This window comes from Monodon monoceros, unplaced genomic scaffold (assembly GCF_005190385.1).
Source record: "Monodon monoceros isolate NGI ecotype Baffin Bay Population unplaced genomic scaffold, NGI_Narwhal_1 Super_Scaffold_17, whole genome shotgun sequence".
NCBI lineage: Eukaryota > Metazoa > Chordata > Mammalia > Artiodactyla > Monodontidae > Monodon > Monodon monoceros.
Genome location: NW_021703773.1, coordinates 5,631,297 through 5,649,862, shown reverse-complemented (window position 1 = coordinate 5,649,862; position 18,566 = coordinate 5,631,297). Strand labels below are relative to the sequence as shown.

At 50.6% G+C, this 18,566-nt stretch overlaps 1 protein-coding gene and 2 long non-coding RNA genes across 7 annotated transcripts; 2 read left to right on the top strand and 1 right to left on the bottom strand.

The window, feature by feature from the left end:
• Positions 1–515: 515 nt before the first annotated feature.
• Positions 516–9,800, top strand: LOC114897507. Its single transcript, XR_003794157.1, has 6 exons — positions 516–1,220; positions 5,023–5,335; positions 6,451–6,659; positions 7,038–7,797; positions 9,112–9,249; positions 9,696–9,800. It is a non-coding gene; the product is annotated as an uncharacterized LOC114897507 (long non-coding RNA).
• On the bottom strand, positions 1,227–8,191 carry STAR (steroidogenic acute regulatory protein). The gene is made up of 7 exons (XM_029226332.1): positions 7,946–8,191; positions 6,844–6,957; positions 6,429–6,556; positions 5,142–5,300; positions 4,841–5,025; positions 3,869–3,962; positions 1,227–3,341 (listed from the first exon to the last, which is right to left on the bottom strand). The coding sequence occupies exons 1-7, from the start codon at positions 8,160–8,162 to the stop codon at positions 3,228–3,230; spliced, it is 1,011 nt and encodes a 336-aa protein (XP_029082165.1). The 5' UTR covers positions 8,163–8,191; the 3' UTR covers positions 1,227–3,227.
• Positions 9,801–9,955: 155 nt separating the features above from the next.
• Positions 9,956–18,227, top strand: LOC114897469. Of its 5 annotated transcripts, XR_003794152.1 has the most exons (7): positions 9,956–12,164; positions 12,250–12,313; positions 12,667–12,812; positions 13,714–13,860; positions 16,926–17,002; positions 17,275–17,403; positions 17,776–18,227. It is a non-coding gene; the product is annotated as an uncharacterized LOC114897469 (long non-coding RNA). The 5 variants fall into 5 exon arrangements; XR_003794153.1 differs by having other exon boundaries at positions 9,956–12,313; positions 12,725–12,812; XR_003794151.1 differs by having other exon boundaries at positions 9,956–12,313.
• The last annotated feature ends 339 nt before the right edge of the window (positions 18,228–18,566 follow it).

Genomic DNA, 18,566 nt, shown 5'->3' with positions numbered 1-18,566 from the left:
GCCAGCCTTGGAGGAGAGACAGGTTTCTATCTCCACCCTCCCCCGTTGCTTCGTTCCCTCCAGCCAATTTGACCACCCCCTCTTATCCTGTGAAACCCCTCTCAAGAAGGTGAACAGGGGGCACTTCCCTGGGGGTCCAGTGGCTAAAGCTCCGTGCTTCCAATGTAGGAGGCCCAGATTCAATCCCTAGTCAGGGAACTAGATCCTATATGCCGCAACTAAAGATCCCGTGTGCCACAGCTAAGACCCGGCACAGCCAAATAAATATTTTTAAATAAATTTATTTATTTTTGGCTGCGTTGGGTCTTCGTTGCTGCACGTGGGCTTTCTCTAGTTGCAGCGAGCGGGGGCTACTCTTCGTTGCAGTGTGTGGGCTTCTCGTTGCGGTGGCTTCTCTTGTTTCGGAGCATAGGCTCTAGGTGCGCGGGCTCTAGACCGCAGGCTCAGTAGTGGCGCATGGGCTTAGTTGCTCCGAGGCATGTGGGATCTTCCTGGACCAGGGCTCGAACCCGTGTCCCCTGCATTGGCTGGAGGATTCTTAACCACTGCGCCACCAGGGAAGTCCTAAAGAAATATTTTTTTTAAAAAAAGGTGAACAGGAACTTAAAAGGGTAAATGGTCTCCCTCCAGCTCTTCCCTTTGAACTTGTGTGTTGATCTGTGCAGGTTATGTTCCTGCCTTGCTTATCTTCCTTTGTAATACCTGATGATTAAAGGACAGTTTTCAGAAGACTAGAAACTGGAATGTAAGAATGAGCCTTCCCCGGGGGTCCCTAAGTGCTTCCCTGTCCTCCTTTTAATCAGTGGCAATGCAGTCCTCCCAGGATTGCTCCAGACTTCCCTGTGTGTAACTTCCTACCTAGGTTAATAGAGTGGTTCACCAAGAGTCCGGTAATATGTTGCCAAGGATCCCTATATATTATGCCTGTTTAATTTCCCAAATTTCAAGTGACTGTTGGTATCTTAACACAGAAGCTTTGGCTAATGTATTTGTCTCCTAATGAATCACCCAGACCCAGGGTCTTTGTTTCGGTCATTCCACCTCTCTTAACAGGAAACCCAGCAGAATCAGGCTGAGGTCTATTCATTCGTGGTCTTATGGAGCAGACTTGGTTATAAAGCTTCTGGATCATCAGGGTTTGAAGAACTCTAAGTAAACGAGGATGGTGTTATCTAGAGGAAGCTGGAGATGAATTCTTTGTAGCATGAATTACCACACATGTAAGTTGTGCACCCACTCTCCATTTAAATGGTCAAATTAGGGTTTTGTGCATTTCGCTTTCATACATTGGAGGTTACAGAAATAATGATTTTTGCCTGTTTATACTGCATATTCTGTGTGTGTGTGTTGATTAGATTCATTTGAAGGGCTCAAAGAATACCCACTCTTCTTATAGTCCTGTATGAAATGGTTTCTGTAAGCAGATCATCACTGACAATTCATTTTATTCCAGTGTAAAATTAAAACAAGTGAGAAAATACCTCCCCAGGTACCTCAAAGACAGAGTTGCATAGTTTGAAAAAGGCAAATTATAATCAAACTCAAAACCATGGTGTGTGTTGAAAGCCCATTTCTTTACTGTCAGCCTGTTCTCTTGAAACCGGAGCGTATGTTGCTCTACACATCTTTCAACAAGTAACCCTTTCTCTTAGCTGGGAGTGGATGATAATTCTGTTCTAGAAACACTTTTACAATTATCCCATCTCACTCTGAAGCTCCTGGCTGGATAAACATAATTTCATCCATGCCTAAAATAGACCACTAAGAAACAATCAGAATAAATATTAATAAATATCTCTATCAGTTCTAACTTCTCAATACCTCAATAAATTATAACAGCATTCCTGCTACTGCTCATGTGTTTAATAAATAAGCTAGAACTCTAATTCCAAATGTTGTAAATCATCAATGCTGTTAGCACTGGAATGGAAAAGCTTCAAGTGATAATGGTTAGGTTTTCATCCTACTTATACGTTTTAGCCAAATAACCCCATCTCAACTTACATTTTTTAAGCACCAATTCTCTGAATCTTGGAAAGGGATTTTGCTGTCACCCTATCACCCCTTCTTCCAGCCATCTCCTCCAAAACAGTAAAACATTGACCTGTTAAAGCAGAGAAATTGGCAGCCCCGAGTCAAGCTAAGAGGAAATGTAATAGACTCCAAACTAAAGATTCAGCTCCCTTTTTAGGTCTAAACAATCACTAATGGGAAAGTAATAAAATTTGCTTTTGTTGGATTTTATCTTAGTAATACCATTCTGTCGCTTGCCTTTGGTTCTATCCTTTTAATTAGGTAAATAAAAATCTTCAGTCATAATCTTCATCTTCCAATGCCCGTTAATCAGCTACCAGCTATAGAGTTCCTTTCAGAACTGATTTAGTCTTGTGCTTATCGTGTAAATTAAATTTTTATGAAAGATTCCGGTAATAGATCCTACATAATTAGTGACCTAAGTCCCCTGGAGTTTTTCCTTTGAGTGAGGTAGGGGACTTAGTTTAACTAATTAAAGTCTTCATCCATGACTCCTTTAGTATGAAGTTGCAATTTACTAGCATGGATTTTAAGAGTAGAATTTTAAAACAGGTACAGACTAAAGTTTTTGTGTTAGTTACGATTCTTTATTCTGACTACTGCTCACGGAAGAAGTAGGGGAATCAGTCTGATAATTAGTTTTGTATTTTTTCATTAAGATAACTTGAACTAGAGTTCTGGACGGTATCTGCTGTGGGAGTTGCTTGTTCTTTGGCGCAGTTCTCTACCGTCTTGGTGGAGGAGCAGAGGGTTTCAGGAGGCTCTATGTAAGACCTGCTCTTTCTGCACACATTGCCCACAAGGAATGGAGCTCTTGAGCTCATCAAGCGTGCGGTCCTAATCCTTGTATTTTGCACCCTCTGCACCCTGCGTTCGTTAACTGGTAGCATTTTAAAGATGTTTCTAGGTAGACAAGTAAGGACCCCGAAAAAAATTTTTACAAATATTTTGGGACCCCTGTGCTTCATTTTACAGCTAATCAGTGAATGAAGTTAAAAGAGCCTTGTCCCCACTTTCTTGGTACTAAAATGTTACCCATCTGAGTTCTAGTATCATACTGGACACGCACCACCATCCCATCCCACTGTCCCTGGATGAAGATCTTTAACAGACTTGTAGGCTTCCAGCAGAGACCTCCTCGTGAGCCTGCAAGCGCGCTCAGCTGGGAGCCGTTGGCAGCAGCAGGCTGGTCTTCAACACCTGGCTTCCAGAGTGGGGCGGGACTCCAGGCGCTTGCGCAGGTGGTTGGCAAAATCCACCTGGGTCTGCGAGAGGACCTGGTTGATGATAGTCTTTGGCAGCCATCCCTAGAGTTGAAGTTAGAAGAATTTGGCCATCTTGTGGGTGACATTTCACTCTACAGACACTGCCGTGCCTGATCACACACCTGGTGGGTTGCCTAGGCTTGGCCTTCTAGCTCTGTTGGTCCGTGCCCCCGTTCAGTTGATCAGGGTCAGGGGCTGGAGGACTGCTTTACTGCCCTGCTGTCAAGACCGTGTCAGAAGCGCAGGATTTGCTGTCCAGGCAGATTTCAGCCCTGTCTTCCCAGTGGTGTGACCCTGAGCTAGCTACCATACCTTCTTGGGCCTAAGTTTCCTTGTTTCTAAAAATAACTACAGAATTGAAATTTGATATGAGAAGTAAGAGGGAGTCAGTGCAGGCTTCTGAGATGATGGAATAGCAGTTAGGCCATCACTCCAGTGTCCCCTCTGCAACGGTCTAGTTCCCTCAAAATGGAGGCTCTTTCCAGTTGTGTGCGGGATGATGTGGGAGCAGTAAGAGCCTACTTTGCTCACCACCGCCTGTCCCGAGCACCCCCCACCGCGCCCCTTACCTTGAGGTCAATGTTGAGCAGCCAGGTGAGTTTGGTCTTTGAGGGGCTTCCAGCCAGGGGATGGAGCACCATGCAGGTGGGGCCGTGCTCAGCTCTGCCGGGTGAAGACACGTCAGGTCAGGGGGACAAGGCCGAGTTCTCAAACGCTGACTAGTCTTCCCAGATCTCATCAGAGAAGTGCCCTTTGCCAAGGGTGACATTTAACAGTTGGCACGGTTACCAGCTCATCAGAACAAATGCTGACTGGAGCTGGAGCTGAAGCCTGGAGGCCTCCTGCGGTGCCTTTTAGTCGCTGGATGACGGGGAGGTCAAGGAAGGGTCCAGGGTGGTGCTAGGGCCCCTGGGAAACTCAGGTAGCAACTGTTCTAAGTGGTCTGGGTTCTGTTTTAATCAACATTACAGTGGGACCTGAGCATACCAGCTAAACCTCAGCCCTACTTTTTTTTTTATTTTTTTAATCTTTATTGGAGTATAATTGCCTTACATTGTTGTGTTAGTTTCTGCTGTATCACAAAGTGAATCAGCTATACGTATACTTATATCCCCATATCCCCTCCCTCTTGCGTCTCCCTCCCACCCTCCCTATCCCACCCCTCTAGGTGGTCACAAAGCACCGAGCTGATCTCCCTCTGCTATGCGGCTGCTTCCCACTAGCTTTATATTTTACATTTGGTAGTGTATATATGTCCATGCCACTCTCTCACTTTGTCCCATCAGCCCTACTTCTTGTTTTAGAAAATTACTAAGGTTCTTAAACTTGCTGGGAGGGTCAGGACAAACTGGTTATGTAAGTGTGGCCAGTCTTGTCTTCCCCGCACTGCAATGGAAAATGAGACTTCCTCTGTGAAAGGTAGCTGAGGGTAGGAACCGAGGATTGGTTTCTTAGAGCTGGGGATGTATCACACACTTGGCAGGTGCATGTCCTCAGCCTGTGTTAAAAAAGGGAGCTTTTGAGGCTGCTGCCAGTGTTACCTGATGACGCCCTTCTGCTCGGGCATCTCCCCGTAGTGTGTGGCCATGCCAGCCAGCACACACACGGAGCCCCGGCGCTTGGTACAGCGCACACTCACGAAGTCTCGGGGCCCCACAAGGTTTCCTGCCGCCTCTGCGGCCAACTCGTGAGTGATGACTGTGTCTTTTCCAATCTTCTGCAGGACCTGCCAGGCCACAGAGAACCAGAGTCACTACTCAGCCAGGTGGGGGGCCGAGGCACACTGCAGCTCACAGCCCCCTCCCGACTGCTGTGGCCATCCTTCTGCCTGGGCCTCCCCACCTTGATCTCCTTGACATTCGGGTTCCACTCGCCCATGGCCTCCATGTGCTCCACGAGCTCTTCGTAAAGCCTCTCCATGGGCTGGTCCACTACCACCTCCAGCCGGAACACCTTGCCCACGTCTGGGATCACTTTACTCAACACTTCGTCCCCATTCGCCTATCGGCAGGGAAGAGAGGAGCCCCAAGGGAAAGGTTAGAAAAAAATATTCCCGGTCTAGGATACGTAGACAGTGCCAGGCAAGGTAGGAGGGGAACAGCCAGGGGAATTCTAGGCTAAGCCTGAGTAAGCCTGGAACCATCTCTGATTAAGGTAGAGGAGGTCATCTTTCCTGCTGCCTGCCTCGTACATCTGCTGAGGACTGGGGAGGTGACCTGCCTGCTCCCTGGGCCCTTTTTTCCTGGGTGTAAATGTTGATGGGTGTGGGTAAGGGCCACCTGAGAAGGCCCTTACGTGACTTCAGAAGCTCAAAGATCCTGAGAGAGACGCATCTGGGAGCAGGGAAGGTGGTTTACAACCAGCTAATTTCACACATAGGTTTATTTTAAAAGTCCAATCCCTCATTTTACACCAGAGGGGTGTAGGGCCAGAGAAGGTCAGTGAGATGCCCCAGGACCCTTAGCTAAGAGCATTGCTGGGCCTAGATCCCAGGTTTCCCAACTCGCAAACTTGTAGTCTGTTAACTCTGAGAACTTGGAGAAGGAAAGATCTCACCTGAACTTTGGCCAATGGGTAGCATGTGAGCTTTTGGTGAAGATAAAGCCGCCAAAGTCGGTAGAGCCGTTGGCCTTTAACACACGCCTTGTTCCCAGCTCCCAGTGAAGGGGCAGTGCTCAGGAGCAGAGCCCCCCAGAGGGCCTTGGGCCACCTGTATCCCAGTCCAGCCGTGTTGCAGGTGAGCCCAGGTCACCCCTGCGAGGTCAGCCATAAGGCGGGCTAACAGCACAGACACTGTGCTTCGGCATTGGAACTTCTGACCCAGGGGGATGAGGCCTGTGCTGCCCCTGGAGTCCCTGTTTTGCATGGTCTGAATGGGTGTACAGTGCCTTTGGAGGGGAGCTAGGGATACAGGAAAAACGTTTCTCAAACGCAGTCTCCAGGACATCTTTGTTGGGGGAGAGGGGTATCTGGGGATATATTCTTGGGAAAGGAGAATTCTCAAAACTGCTTGCTACCCAGTGACTGTTGCACAAGGCCGGACTTCTGAGAGGAGCAGAGACCCCAGCTGGCCTCAAGCATGGCCCGCGAAGAGCGAGGAGCTGTGGGTTCCTCCGCACCCGCCCTTACCCGCTGGCTCTCCTTCTTCCAGCCCTCCTGGTCACTGAGGATGCCCAGGGCCCTCTGCATGGCCTCCTCTCCCTGCTGGATATAGGCCAGTTCTTGGTCGCTGTAGAGAGTGTCTTCCAGCTGAGAACCTGGACACAGCCACGGAGAGACTGAGCTTCCTAGCCTCCCACGAGCTTTCACCCCTTTCATCTCTGAAGAGCCCAGACCAAAGCCATATGGTCCAGCCTGCAGGTTAAGTTAGACACAGGGGACAGGGAGGGGGGTCTAGCCATGAACAATGCCATTCCCATCAAAGTGAGTGAGGACGCCTGGGGGATGCGGGGGAAGGGACCAGAGCTACATGCACATCGTTTGCCGGCCCCCCCCCCCGGAGCCTCCCGCCGCTGGTAGAAGCCCCAGAAGCCTCAGCACTTACCGAGCAGAGAGCCCCGACCCCGAACCTGGTTAATCCAGGCAGCTGGGGTCGGGCCCCCCGGGGCCCTCCGGTTCAGCTCCTGGCCGATGGCCAGCACAGCCTGGTGCCTCAGCCCTGCAGGGAAGGGAGGGATACTGTTGCTTAGGAGCAGAAAAGTCCCTCAGAGAATATTCCACCCCTTCGTCTCATCACAGAGGAGGAAGCTGGCCTGGGGCAGAAAGTGACTTGATGAGGAATACCTCCAGGGCCAGAAACCTGCCTGCCTTCTGGGCTGGCCGGGCCTGGAGGCAGGGCCACACTCAAGCTTGCTGAAGTTTCCTTCTTGAAAGGGAGAGAAGCTTTGAACAACCTATCCTGCTACAGAAGGGGAATTACAGACACCCGTCCCCTGAGGTCTGTGTGGCCTCTGCGTGAGTAACTGCTCCGTGTGCCCGGGGGTTCCCGCTGATGTAGAGAGAACAGCCCCACGCCGGGTACAGGTCTTCCAAGTGCGGCTTCCATCTAAACAGTGGCCACCTGAACCCAATGTAATTAGAAAGGACTTGCTTAGGTTTGTCTGTGGTCCCTTCAGTGACGGTGACAGCAGCGGACTGACTCCAGTGACCCTGGTTTCCGCCTCCTGACTGATGACAGCGAGACTCCCCACCTCACCCACCTTCCCTCTCTGAGTGCTCCTCGGCTGTCTTACTCCCCTTTCTTGTCCTTCGCCCCGTCTCCCGCCTGCCCTGCCTCAGGCTTGCCAACACAGCTTCCTGGAGTCCAGGCTGACTCCTGCCTCTGCCACCACGGCTCGGACTTCCCTGGCACCCTTGGTACCCATCCTAGAGACAGGCAGAGTCAGGAAGAAGCCAAGACAGCTCGGAGCCCTGGAGGGGAGGCCGGGGACGACAGAGTCTGCAAGGCACCCAGGAACCTTCGTATCCAGCTGCGTTCTTCAGCATGGGGGACACTGAGGTACGGGAGGGGAAAGGCGTGCACAGGCTCCCCCAGTGAGCGGCACCCCTGGGACCTGAGTGGCCTGTCCCCCCAGGCCCACACCTTCCCCACTAGACATTGCCTGCGGGCTCCTGGTCGGCTGGACAGGGGGGCCCCAGGAGCTCACCCTTCATGTTGCGCATGTGTCGGTAGGAACTCCCGGCGCACAGCTTAAACGTGGCGAGGAGCATGGTTCCTTGGTGGTGGGGCAGGCGTGGAGGCTGGTGGTGGTGCTTTTGGCTCCTCTCCTGGGCCGTCAGGGTTGGCCTCTGGGTCCTGCAGCCGCGGCCGGACCGTGCGTCCTGCGCCTTAAATGCCTCCAGCTGAAGGCTGTGTTTCATCATCAGGAGATAAAAAAGTCATCACTCATCGTGTAAAGGAAGGCACCAAGGATAGGAGGATTGCCTCACAAGGAGCCTTTGGCCATTTGCGGGGAGTGCGAGTGGGGGTGGGGGAAGGGCTTGGGAGGCTGGTGCCTGACCAGGCTGGATGGAGGGGAGAGAAAAAAAGGAGCAGCAGAGGTCAAGGCAATTTAGAGAAAAGTATGCACCTGTGACAGTGGTTCTCGAGCAGCAGCTGTTTAAAATGCAGCTTTGTAGCCCTCATGCTCAGAAATTCCAGATTTAACAAGTCTAGAATTGAGGCTCTGAAACCTGTATTTAAAAAAAATTTTCCCCGGTGATGGCCATGAAGGTATTCTGTGAACTGTACACTAGGCTTTGAGAAGCTCTGCCCTGGGATAGCACCCAGGGCTTCTGATAGGGTACAGGCAGGCAGAGCTGGCAGAGGCCACCCAGCCCCAGCATGAGGGGCCCGAAGCCTCGGGAGGAACGGCGCTCCCCCCCCCCCCAGCCAGTTCTGCAAGAATCGAGTCATTGCCCCTGCAGTCGCTGACCTACAGGACACCCTGAAAGGACTTGAGGAAGGTGATCAGGATGAGGCACACTGTGCTCTGGGGAAACAGGCAAAGTGAGCCCTTAGACAGTTACCAATCTTATAATGCTTTAGAAAGTTCTTAGGAATCTGGATTCTTACATCTTCTCATACTTAGAAAAGCACTAAAGTCATGAACGGAGAAACCCGTTGCTTGTGACCACGAGCAACCTTCTACCAAAATGTGTGCTTGAGTGCAGGTACCCTTCCCCTAAATCACACGTAAGCCAGCGTCCCCTGTACCTCTCCCTCTTTAGAGCAGTTCCTCAGAATCTGCGAGGGTTTCCCAGGCTATAGTCCTCAGTAAGTCCCCCAATAGAACTGAAACTCACAGCTCTCTTGTTGTACGTTTTTCTTCAGTCGACAGTTTTGCTGACCGTGAAGGAGCACAGAGCTAACCTCTCTCCTCTGTCTGAACACTATGAGGATTCAGAACCTTGGTAGCAGCAAGGGCCTTTTATTCCCATCCAACTCCTCAGCGAGTCCAGACGAATTTGGGTGAGTTTCTCCTGGTTCTCAGATCTCCCAATAATTGGTTGGTAATCCTGAGTTTTATTTGGTGGTGTATAACAGGTACCTGACACCCAGTTGAAAGATACTGGGGGAGTGCCCCCCGCCCCGCCCAGTTCTGCCTCCAGAAAGACACTGAATGGTCTGGACTAGGTGTGAGGCTGGCCAAATGTCTTTCCTCAATTAGGCCAACTAAGGGGTGTCAGAAAGCCAAGCTCTGACTAACACCCCAGCCAGATTGATGTAAAATACATACGGAACTTATCTTACAAGTACTTACTTAATTGGGAACTAACTACTGAACTGGGTAAGAAATTAAAGAATTCTAGTGGAAACCCTGATGGCTTCATAAAACTGTTAAAGGATCAAGATCAAGGATTAGTTACAGGGCTTCCCTGGTGGCGCAGTGGTTAAGAATCCGCCTGCCAATTCAGGGGACACGGGTTTGAGCCCTGGTCCGGGAAGATCCCACATGCTGCAGAGCAACTAAGCCCGTCTGCCACAACTACTGAGCCTGCGTTTCACAACTACTGAAGCCCGCATGCCTAGAGCCCGTGCTCCGCAACAAGAGAAGCCACCGCAATGAGAAGCCTGCGCACCACAACGAAGAGTAGCCCCTGCTCGCCGCAACGAGAGAAAGCCGGTGCACAGCAACGAAGACCCAACGCAGCCAAAAGTAAATAAATAAATTTATTAAAAAAAAATTAGTTATATATGACTGATAACTGATGAATATGGTTATAATTTTTATGACTTTTTGTCAGAAGTATTACTGGCTTTTAATCTTTGTTTTCTAGGTATAAGGAAACCTTAAGCTAAGTATGACTTATAGCAACTTGGTAAATTAGACCTTTGTAAGCAGAACTGAAACATTTATCTTTTCTTTCTACTTGATTCCTCCAGAAAGTGGAAGCTTTCAGGTTCCCAGTAGCCTTATCAGGTGAATAAGGAAGGTCAACTCCTGGCAGGTACAAGAATGTCAAGGTATTTTGGAGACCTTGAGAAGAGAGGAATTCACCCAAATCTATAGTTATTGTGGCGGAATCTAATGGCAAGCCCTTGGCATGGCTTTCCTGGCTCAACTTGAGAGGCCTTTTAAAAGTTCAATCTGAAATTCCTCATGAAAAGTTCCAGGAAAAACAATTTAAAAGAGCCTATATAATCAATTACACATTATGTAAATAATCAGGCCAAGTTTATTTTGCAAACAAATTAGCCTTAATTGGGCTATATTTGGTAGAAATGAAGGTGATTTTAGAGAAAAAAAAAGTTCTAGTGGATATTAAGTTCTAATGTTGTCAGTTGTCTTCCAAGTTTGTACTTACTGCCCAGGGCTCACTTCTTTTGTTGGCTCCTTGTTACATTATTGTGAAGTTTAATTGAATTATTAAAAGGACATTGTAAGTTTGTTTCTGGAGCTTATCACAGTAATCCTTGGATGAAGATCAGATGCCTCATGACCTGTAACAAGATTACATATACTAGAAAATACATCATTTAAAGGATTTTCTCCAACCTATATAGGACCCTCCAATGAAAATAATGACAACTAGGCGACTTGATTAACCAGATAAATAGTTCTACATAAGATCAATGATTGTAATAGTGTAACCCTAGATATGGGAAGAAGCAGTAAGAGGGAAACTATTCCTGTATTTTCCAGTAAGAGGGAAACTATAACAGACTAGTAAGACTATTATGGGCCTAGTTCAGTAACAGCACATTGAGTGGCCTATATCAGCGAAATCCTCACCAGACCTAAGAATGAGCCTTCCTAGCGCCGTGGGACAAATTGGTCATGAAATGCCTCCTAAACCTTGGTCAAAACTATGACCAAGGGGAGGGTACTGCCAACTGAGGAATGTTGCCCATCATCCAGTTCTACAGCCCCTGCAGTCGCTGACCTGTAGTTACCCCTAAAAGGACTTCAGGGCGAAGACCGTGCTCTGGGAAAACTGGCAGAACTGGCCCTCAGGTAGTTAGAGATTTTCAGGAGAAAACTTTTGTGAACCCGGACTCTTGCATCTTCCCTTGCTTAATAAAGCACTAAAATCATTAAATGAGATACCTGTTCCTTGTGACTAGCGGCAACCTTCTCCTGAGACATGTGCTTGGTTGCACATACCCTCTTCACGTAACTCACACATGCTTCAGAGCAGTTCCTCAGAGCTGGGAGGCTGGCTCCTGGGCTACAGTCCTTGGTAAGTCTCCAAACAAAACTGAAAAGTCACAGCTCTCACATTGTGCATTTCAACTGACGGTGGAAATGAGCTGTTCAAGGTCACACAGCTGGTCGGTGGCAGGTCCCATCTTTTCACGGCTCCTCCTGCTGCCCCCCGACACTTCGCGTGTTCAATTACTGATGCATCCATTTCTATCAACAGCCTTTACCAAAGCCCTGTTTAGGGGCAGTTCCTGTCTCAGGGGTTAGTTCTGGAGCAAGGATGACACCTCAGGGCTGAGTCCTGTCAGCTCACAGAGCAGAGGGGAGAACAGGGCCGGAGACACAAAGAGAGGGGGCCTGGGCCTGGCCATGCCCCACGCCCTTCTTCACGCTTTCCCGAGTAACCTAGGCTGGCCAGGCTGTGCCATAGGGCCTGGCATGAGCTGAGAGGTTCAAAAGACACGGTATTGGGGTGCCCAGCCCAGTCTTTCCACTTTGGGGGGCCCTGTGGTCTGAACGGGGACTCGCGAGAGGCCCAGTCTCTCCTCTGCAGTTCCCATGCTCCGGTCCAGGCCCAGTGAGGGGGATCTCATTCCAGTCTGCATGCTGGTCTCCAATGACATCTTTTCCTCTTAAGGTTGACCTTGAGGTTGCTTCTGAGCTAGATTCACCTGGCAAGAAGGTCGGGGGTCGAGAGAATCACATTGAATTTGGCCCTGGGCCTGGGCCTGCCCCCCAGGTGAGAGAGTTGCATGTCCTGTCACCACTGCACGGAGATGGAGGGAAGGGCCCCCCACCAGGTCTTGCTGTCCCCCTCACTCTAGAAAGGACGAAACGGACAGGACCTGCCTGGAGCCAGGCCGAGTGCCTAGTGTCCAGAGGGAACAGGTGAGTCCCACACGCCCCCTTCAGGCCGTGCTGGCACAGTGGGATGCGGCCAGCGACCCGGAGAAATGCCTGTCCCGGCCCCCGCTCCGAGCAGTGGCTGCCTGGCGGCCCGGCCCGCCCTCCAGGGACCCCGCCCCCGCCGCCCGCATGAGCTGTGAGGCCTTAACTACCCAGCCTTCTGAAACTGGCTTGTCCCTTACTGTGGGTCCCCCTAGGGGGGCTGTCTCGGTCCTGATTTGTGTCATGGCGTGCGCATGTTTGCTGTCTCCTCTCTGGGGCTGGTTCCCCTGCCCTCCCAGTGCTCAGCTCCCCGCGGCGGCGGCTCAGGGCAGGTTCCTGCTCCTTCTCTACAGGGAGCAGCTGGGGAGCTGACTCTGACTTAGGAACGCTGCCTGTGGGCTTTGTTTCCAGCCCTCTCAGAGCCACAGGGAAGCTGGCACCAGAGGGAGAACCTTGGCCTCTTGTTTGTCTCCAGCCCGAGCCAGTGGCGTGGAAAGAGGTCAGAGGGCCCGGCTTGGGGGCGGCGGGGGGTGGGGGGAGGCAGCAGGCCAGCCGCCCCAGGCTTCTCCTCCGTCCTGGCCCATGTGCGCCCTCGTGCACACGTGCCTTTCGGTGGGGAGGGGAGGGGTTACCATGGGACAGGCCGGGCAGATCACGTTCAAGGCCCTGCCACTGCTGTCGTGGGGAGAATTATGGCCGTCGTGACGGGGAGGAGGTGGTATGGGGAGACTGCAGGATCGGGGCACAGGCTTCTGCTGATGTCAGAGCCTGCCACTGACTCTGGGATGGGTGTGGGGTGCTGGTGACCTCCTCCTGGGCCAAGGTTCTCTTCCTCAGCCTTTGCAGGCTAAGCGCCTTGTTAACTCTCACGGTCCCTCTGAGCAGGAAGGTAGGCAGAGAGGTCTGGGAATTCCCTCTGGTTCTGGAAGTCCTCTGTGTCTGGCTTTGCTTTTGGATGAGGGCAGAGCCCCCAAGGGTGGAGACCAGAGGGCACCGCAGGCCAGGAGGGAAGAGATGCGGCCCAGGCCATGCAGAGTGCTGGACAGGAAGGCCCAGGGCCGGGGAGGGAGGACCCCACTCATTCACTCAACAATCCTTTGATGAGTGTCCACTGTGTAGCTCTACAGTTACAGGGGAAAACAAACCATGTGACCCCCTATGGGGAGCTGTAGGGCAGATGAAGAGGTTCAGAAGTACAGAGGAGGGAAAAAAAAAAAGTACAGAGGAGGGAGCACCTGACGACACAGGAGGAGGAAGGGGGTGCTTCTGGGGGGAAATCAGATTAGGAAGGAGTCAGCCAGGTGGGAGAGGGGCTGGGGGCCAGGCGCTCCAGGTAGAGCATGGAGCGGGCGGTGGGGGGGGGGTGGAAATCTGAGGGGTCAGCTGTGGAATGTTCGTAGGGCGTGGAGGGAAGTCAAGGCTGGAGAGAGAGGCAGAGGTCAGAGCCAGCTGGGTGGGCGTGGGAAGATTCCTCCGCAGGTTCCCGGGAAGCAGAGGCCGGGAGTTGAGGAGGGGACCTGGAGCTGGTGTGGCCTGGCCCCAAGGAGGTGAGTACTGGGCATCGCCGGCGGCCTTCGACCTTGGGCGTGTGGGGAAGCTGTGGACTGGAGGGCAGAAAGCACAGAGGTCAAGTTCAGACAGACTTCCCATCCCACTCCCACCACTTACTTTATGGTTGGGAGCCCCTCACTTCAGTCTGAACTTCCTCATCTATAAAATAGCAGTATGTTTTCTTTTTCTTTTTCTTTGTGTAATCCTCTCAGGGTGGTTATAAGGCTTGAATCAGGTAACAATACATCAAGAGCCCTCAGGACCAAGCCCCGACTTCTCAGCCAGCGTCTGGGCCCTCACGACTCCCCCTAGCCACCCTTCTCATCTTGCCCAGCTCAGCGCGCTCCCGAGATGCCCTCAACGTTCATGGCAGCTCACAGCGTTACTCCCTGAAAGGCTTCCCTTTGGGCACCCCGTCCCCCTACTCATTAGTTAGAATTCAATACCTTTGGGCCTCCCCCGACAGACATTGATCACAGTAACAATAAGACTGTTACGCATTCCCCACACACACCTTTTTTAAAAGACTGTTTTAAGAGCTGTTTTAGATTCACAGAGAAACTGAGAGGAAGGAACAGAGATTTCCCGTAGACCCTCTGCCCCCGCACCTGTAGATCCCCCCTCTTTCCGTGTCTGTGAGCTCCATCCATAAGGCCCTGTAAACGCCATGAGGACTTGGATCCTTTCCAAATTCTTGATTCCCCAGCACTTAGCACAGTGCTAGATAATTAATAGATACTGAATAAATGTTTAGTAAATGATTGGGAAGCATGGAGCCTGGCACTTTGTAGATTATCAATAAGTACTGATTTTCTTCCAGCTCTTCCTTCCTGCTTATAGGGTATGTGCTTATTTAATATCTAAAGAGTGGAGTGTTTTCCCCCAAAGGGGCCATTGTGAGAGGGCAGCAGAAAGTTAAGGCAAGTTTAACTCATTGGGCTTGAGGTCATTATGGATTACCTACCTTCACAGAATATTTTTTTTAATAAATTTATTTTTATTTACTTATCTTTGGCTGCATTGGGTCTTTGTTGCTGTGCGTGGGCTTTCTCTAGTTGCGGCGAGCGGGGGCTACTCTTCGTTGCGGTGCGTGGGCTTCTTATTGCGGTGGCTTCTCTTGTTGCAGAGCACGGGCTCTAGGCGCGCGGGCTTCAGTAGTTGTGGCTCGTGGGCTCTAGAGTGCAGGCCCAGTAGCTGTGGCGCACGGGCTTAGCTGCCCCGCGGTATGTGGGATCTTCCCGGACCAGGGCTCGAACCCGTGTTGCCTGCATTGGCAGGCGGATTCTTAACCACTGCGCCACCAGGGAACCCCGGAGAACATTTTATGTAATCCAGCACTTAATTCCTCAATTTGAGTTGGTTGCCGTTATCACTCTTTTTTTTTTGGCTGCGCCACGTGGCATGCAGAACTTCCCCATCCAGGGATCGGACCCACGTCCCCTGCACTGGAAGCACGGAGTCTTAACCACTGGACCGCCAGGGAAGCCCCGTTATCATTCTTATTTGTACAGAGGAGACTAAGTGTAGGCTCAGTGAGGGGAGGGAAGGCATCCCATGAGGCTGGGGGGACTCAGCAGACGATAACGGCTGGCGTGGAGCGCTCCTGAGCCAGGGGCGGCTCTAAGCTCTTCACACGTGTTCACTCACTCCTTACCACCACCCAAAGAGCTGGTGCTATTAGATCCCCATTTTACAGACAAGGGGCTGAGAGGTGCCGCGGGACCAAGTTCGGAGAGCTCTGAAGTGAAGAAACCGGGACGCACAGCCTGTGCTCTTCACCTTTTTTTTTTTTATTGAAGTACAGCTGATTTACAGTGTTGTGTTAGTTGCTGCTGTACAGCAAAGTGACTCAGTTATACATACATACATATATATATCCTTTTTCATAGTCTTTTCTATTATGTTTATTACAGGATATTGAGTATAGTTCCCTGTGCTCTACAGTAGGACCTTGTTGTTTATCCATTCTCTGTATAATAGTTTGCATCTGCTAATCCCAAACTCCCACTCCATCCCTCTCCCACCCGCCTCCCCCTTGGCAACCACAAGTCTGTTCTCTATGTCTGTGAGTTTGTGTCTGTTGCGTAGATAAGTTCATTTGTGTCATATTCTAGATTCCACATATCAGTGATATATGGTATTTATCTCTGTCTGGCTTACTTCACTTAGTATGATAATCTTTAGGTCCATCCATGTAGCTGCAGATGGCATTATTTCATTCTTTTTTATGCCTGTGTGCTCTTCACGTTTTAAAATCTCCTGTTTCTCTCTGAAAAGAAAGGGCCCATATTTGCCTCTCATGCCTGACAAATCTCAGGGTGATGCTCAGCATGCCCAGCTATCCCCTTACACTGGTTCCCTTGTCCTCGTCTGCCTGTTTCCAGCAGGTGAGCCAGGGACGTTGGCAGGGGCCACAGTTAAAGCTCTCTGTCTTCTGTAATAGCCTAACCAGAAGAGCAACCTGAAGGCAGGTGGGCTGAGTTGAACTTCCCAGATATTTTATTTGACCTGCACACTATTTTTAGAAAATTTTGAATTAGTTGCCAACACAAACTGTAGGGACAGAAAACAGATCAGTGGTTGCCAGGGGCTGGGGAAGGAGGGAGAAGTTAAATTCACAGGGGCAGGGGTGATGGTGATATAACTATATGCAGTTGTTAAAACTCACAGAATTGTACACTAAAAAGAGTGAATTTTACTGTATGCAAACGTATTCGTCAATAAAACTGGGTCTTAGGGATGAATTCCCAGGCAATCTGGGTTTCTGACCTTGGATACGGCCAGCACTGGGCCCTCTCTCTTCCTTGTGGTTCTAGCTGCTGGCCGGCTGGTGCTCTGACACCACTCAATGCTCTGTGTTTCCAGAGCAGCAGCATTTGAGACCATTTTCTACCCCTGGGTCCTGCAGCAACCGCTGCCCAATGTCTGAAGTTAGGGGGAAAAAAATTTTTTTTTTTTTTTTAAAGGAGAATAGGTACAAAATAGGAGGTTGAGAAGAGGCAAAGCAGTGAAGTGAGACATGAGAAAAAAAGAGGACTTGATTTTATTTTCTGCTCCCAAGAAGCCCTGGCAGAGCTGGAGGAGTAGACAGCTAGGGGAGTGTGAACCAGGGTGGACAGCCCCAAAGCTTTGGGACAGGTAGGTACGTGCCATTTTCTAGGGTGGGTTTCCTAATTCTTTCAGGCTAGGAGGTCTTGGGTCACTTAACTAGATACAAAACCTGCTTCGCTGGCAAAAGCAAGCACCCATGAAGCAATCTCTTGCTCTTTATCCCCAAAGGGGTAATATGCAAGGTGGAGGTGGGGCACTGCAGTTGGGAGGAACACAGACTGAAGAGTATCTGTTGCCTCCAGCAACCCTGACAAGTCCTCCCCCTCCCCCAACCCCATTTCCCTGGGATGCTCTTCCAGACGTTGGCGCACCAATCATCTCCAGACTCTTCATGCCTGGGGGGCTGTGGTCTCCAGTGAGGGCAGTAAGAGAACATCTCCACATTCAGTGTAAGGATCTCTGCTAATCACTCCACTCCGGGATGCTCGGTGAGTCCTGCCGTCCTCATCCTTTGAGGCATTACTGGTCTCTGAAGCATCTTATCTGACCAGCCTGAATTCACTGCATTCCCCATCCATCCATCTGTCCATCAACCCATCCTTCAACCCCAAAAATATGTACTGAGACTTGATATATGCCCGGTATCATCCTAGATGTGGGACTACAGGAGTGAACATGACAAAAATTCTGTCCTTAAGGGTTTACATTCTAGTGGGGGAGTGGAGCAGACAGTAAAGAAGTGCAACTTATGTTGGATTGCGATACTTGCTCTGGTGAAAAGCAAAGCTGCCAAGGATATAGGTGGGGGGAGGGGGGAGGTGTGCTATTTAAAACAGGTCGTGAGGGAAGGATTCTTGCAGTTATCTGGGACAAGTATGTCCTAAGCAGAGAGAACAGGAAATTCCGGCCTCGTCCAGAGCCTGCTGCATCTGCTCTGCCTGCTGGCCTGCACCGTCTGCCGTCTGTACCTCGCTCTGCCTGACCTGCCACCCATACTCCTGTGAGCAAAACTGAGGCCACTCTCCAGCCATCACATCTGTGTCATACCCTGGGGTTCATGCTGATGTGGGATCCCTGAGAAGCCCTGCACAATGGCAGCGTGAGGGCATCTGGTTCTGCTAAGTATCCAGGGCCTGTTGGGAGTTTATCTGAGCAGGGTGGGAGAGCAGATACTGTGGCTTAAATTCAGCCGACAACATGCGACGTAAGGTCAAGGGCCAAGGAAAGGGGAAAAGAACAGCTGGGAGAGGGAGAGAGAGGCTGCTGTACCCAGTTACATCACAATAAAGATCGCCAGGAAAGGGGCTGCAGTAGGCCTTCCTTGTTTGTTTGTTTTCCTTGAAAGTGGTCTCATGGGAACCTCTATTGGAAGAAACTATTAAAGACAAAACAAAGGTATAGAACTGAGATTGATTCTGAAGCCTGATTAACAGTAGAGGAGTACCTGCAGTGGTCCAGGAAAAAAGCATGATTTCAGTACCTGCAAAAAGCCTGGACTGGGCAAAGCTGAGGGCAGGCCGTTGCTCTGAGCAGCAGGGAGACTAACAGGAGGGAAGCAGGGAGTCTCATTCCACCCTTCAGCTCTCTTTGCTGCTGCCTGTGTGACAAAGGTCTAAAGGCAATATGTTATTACGCATAACAACTGAAGCCC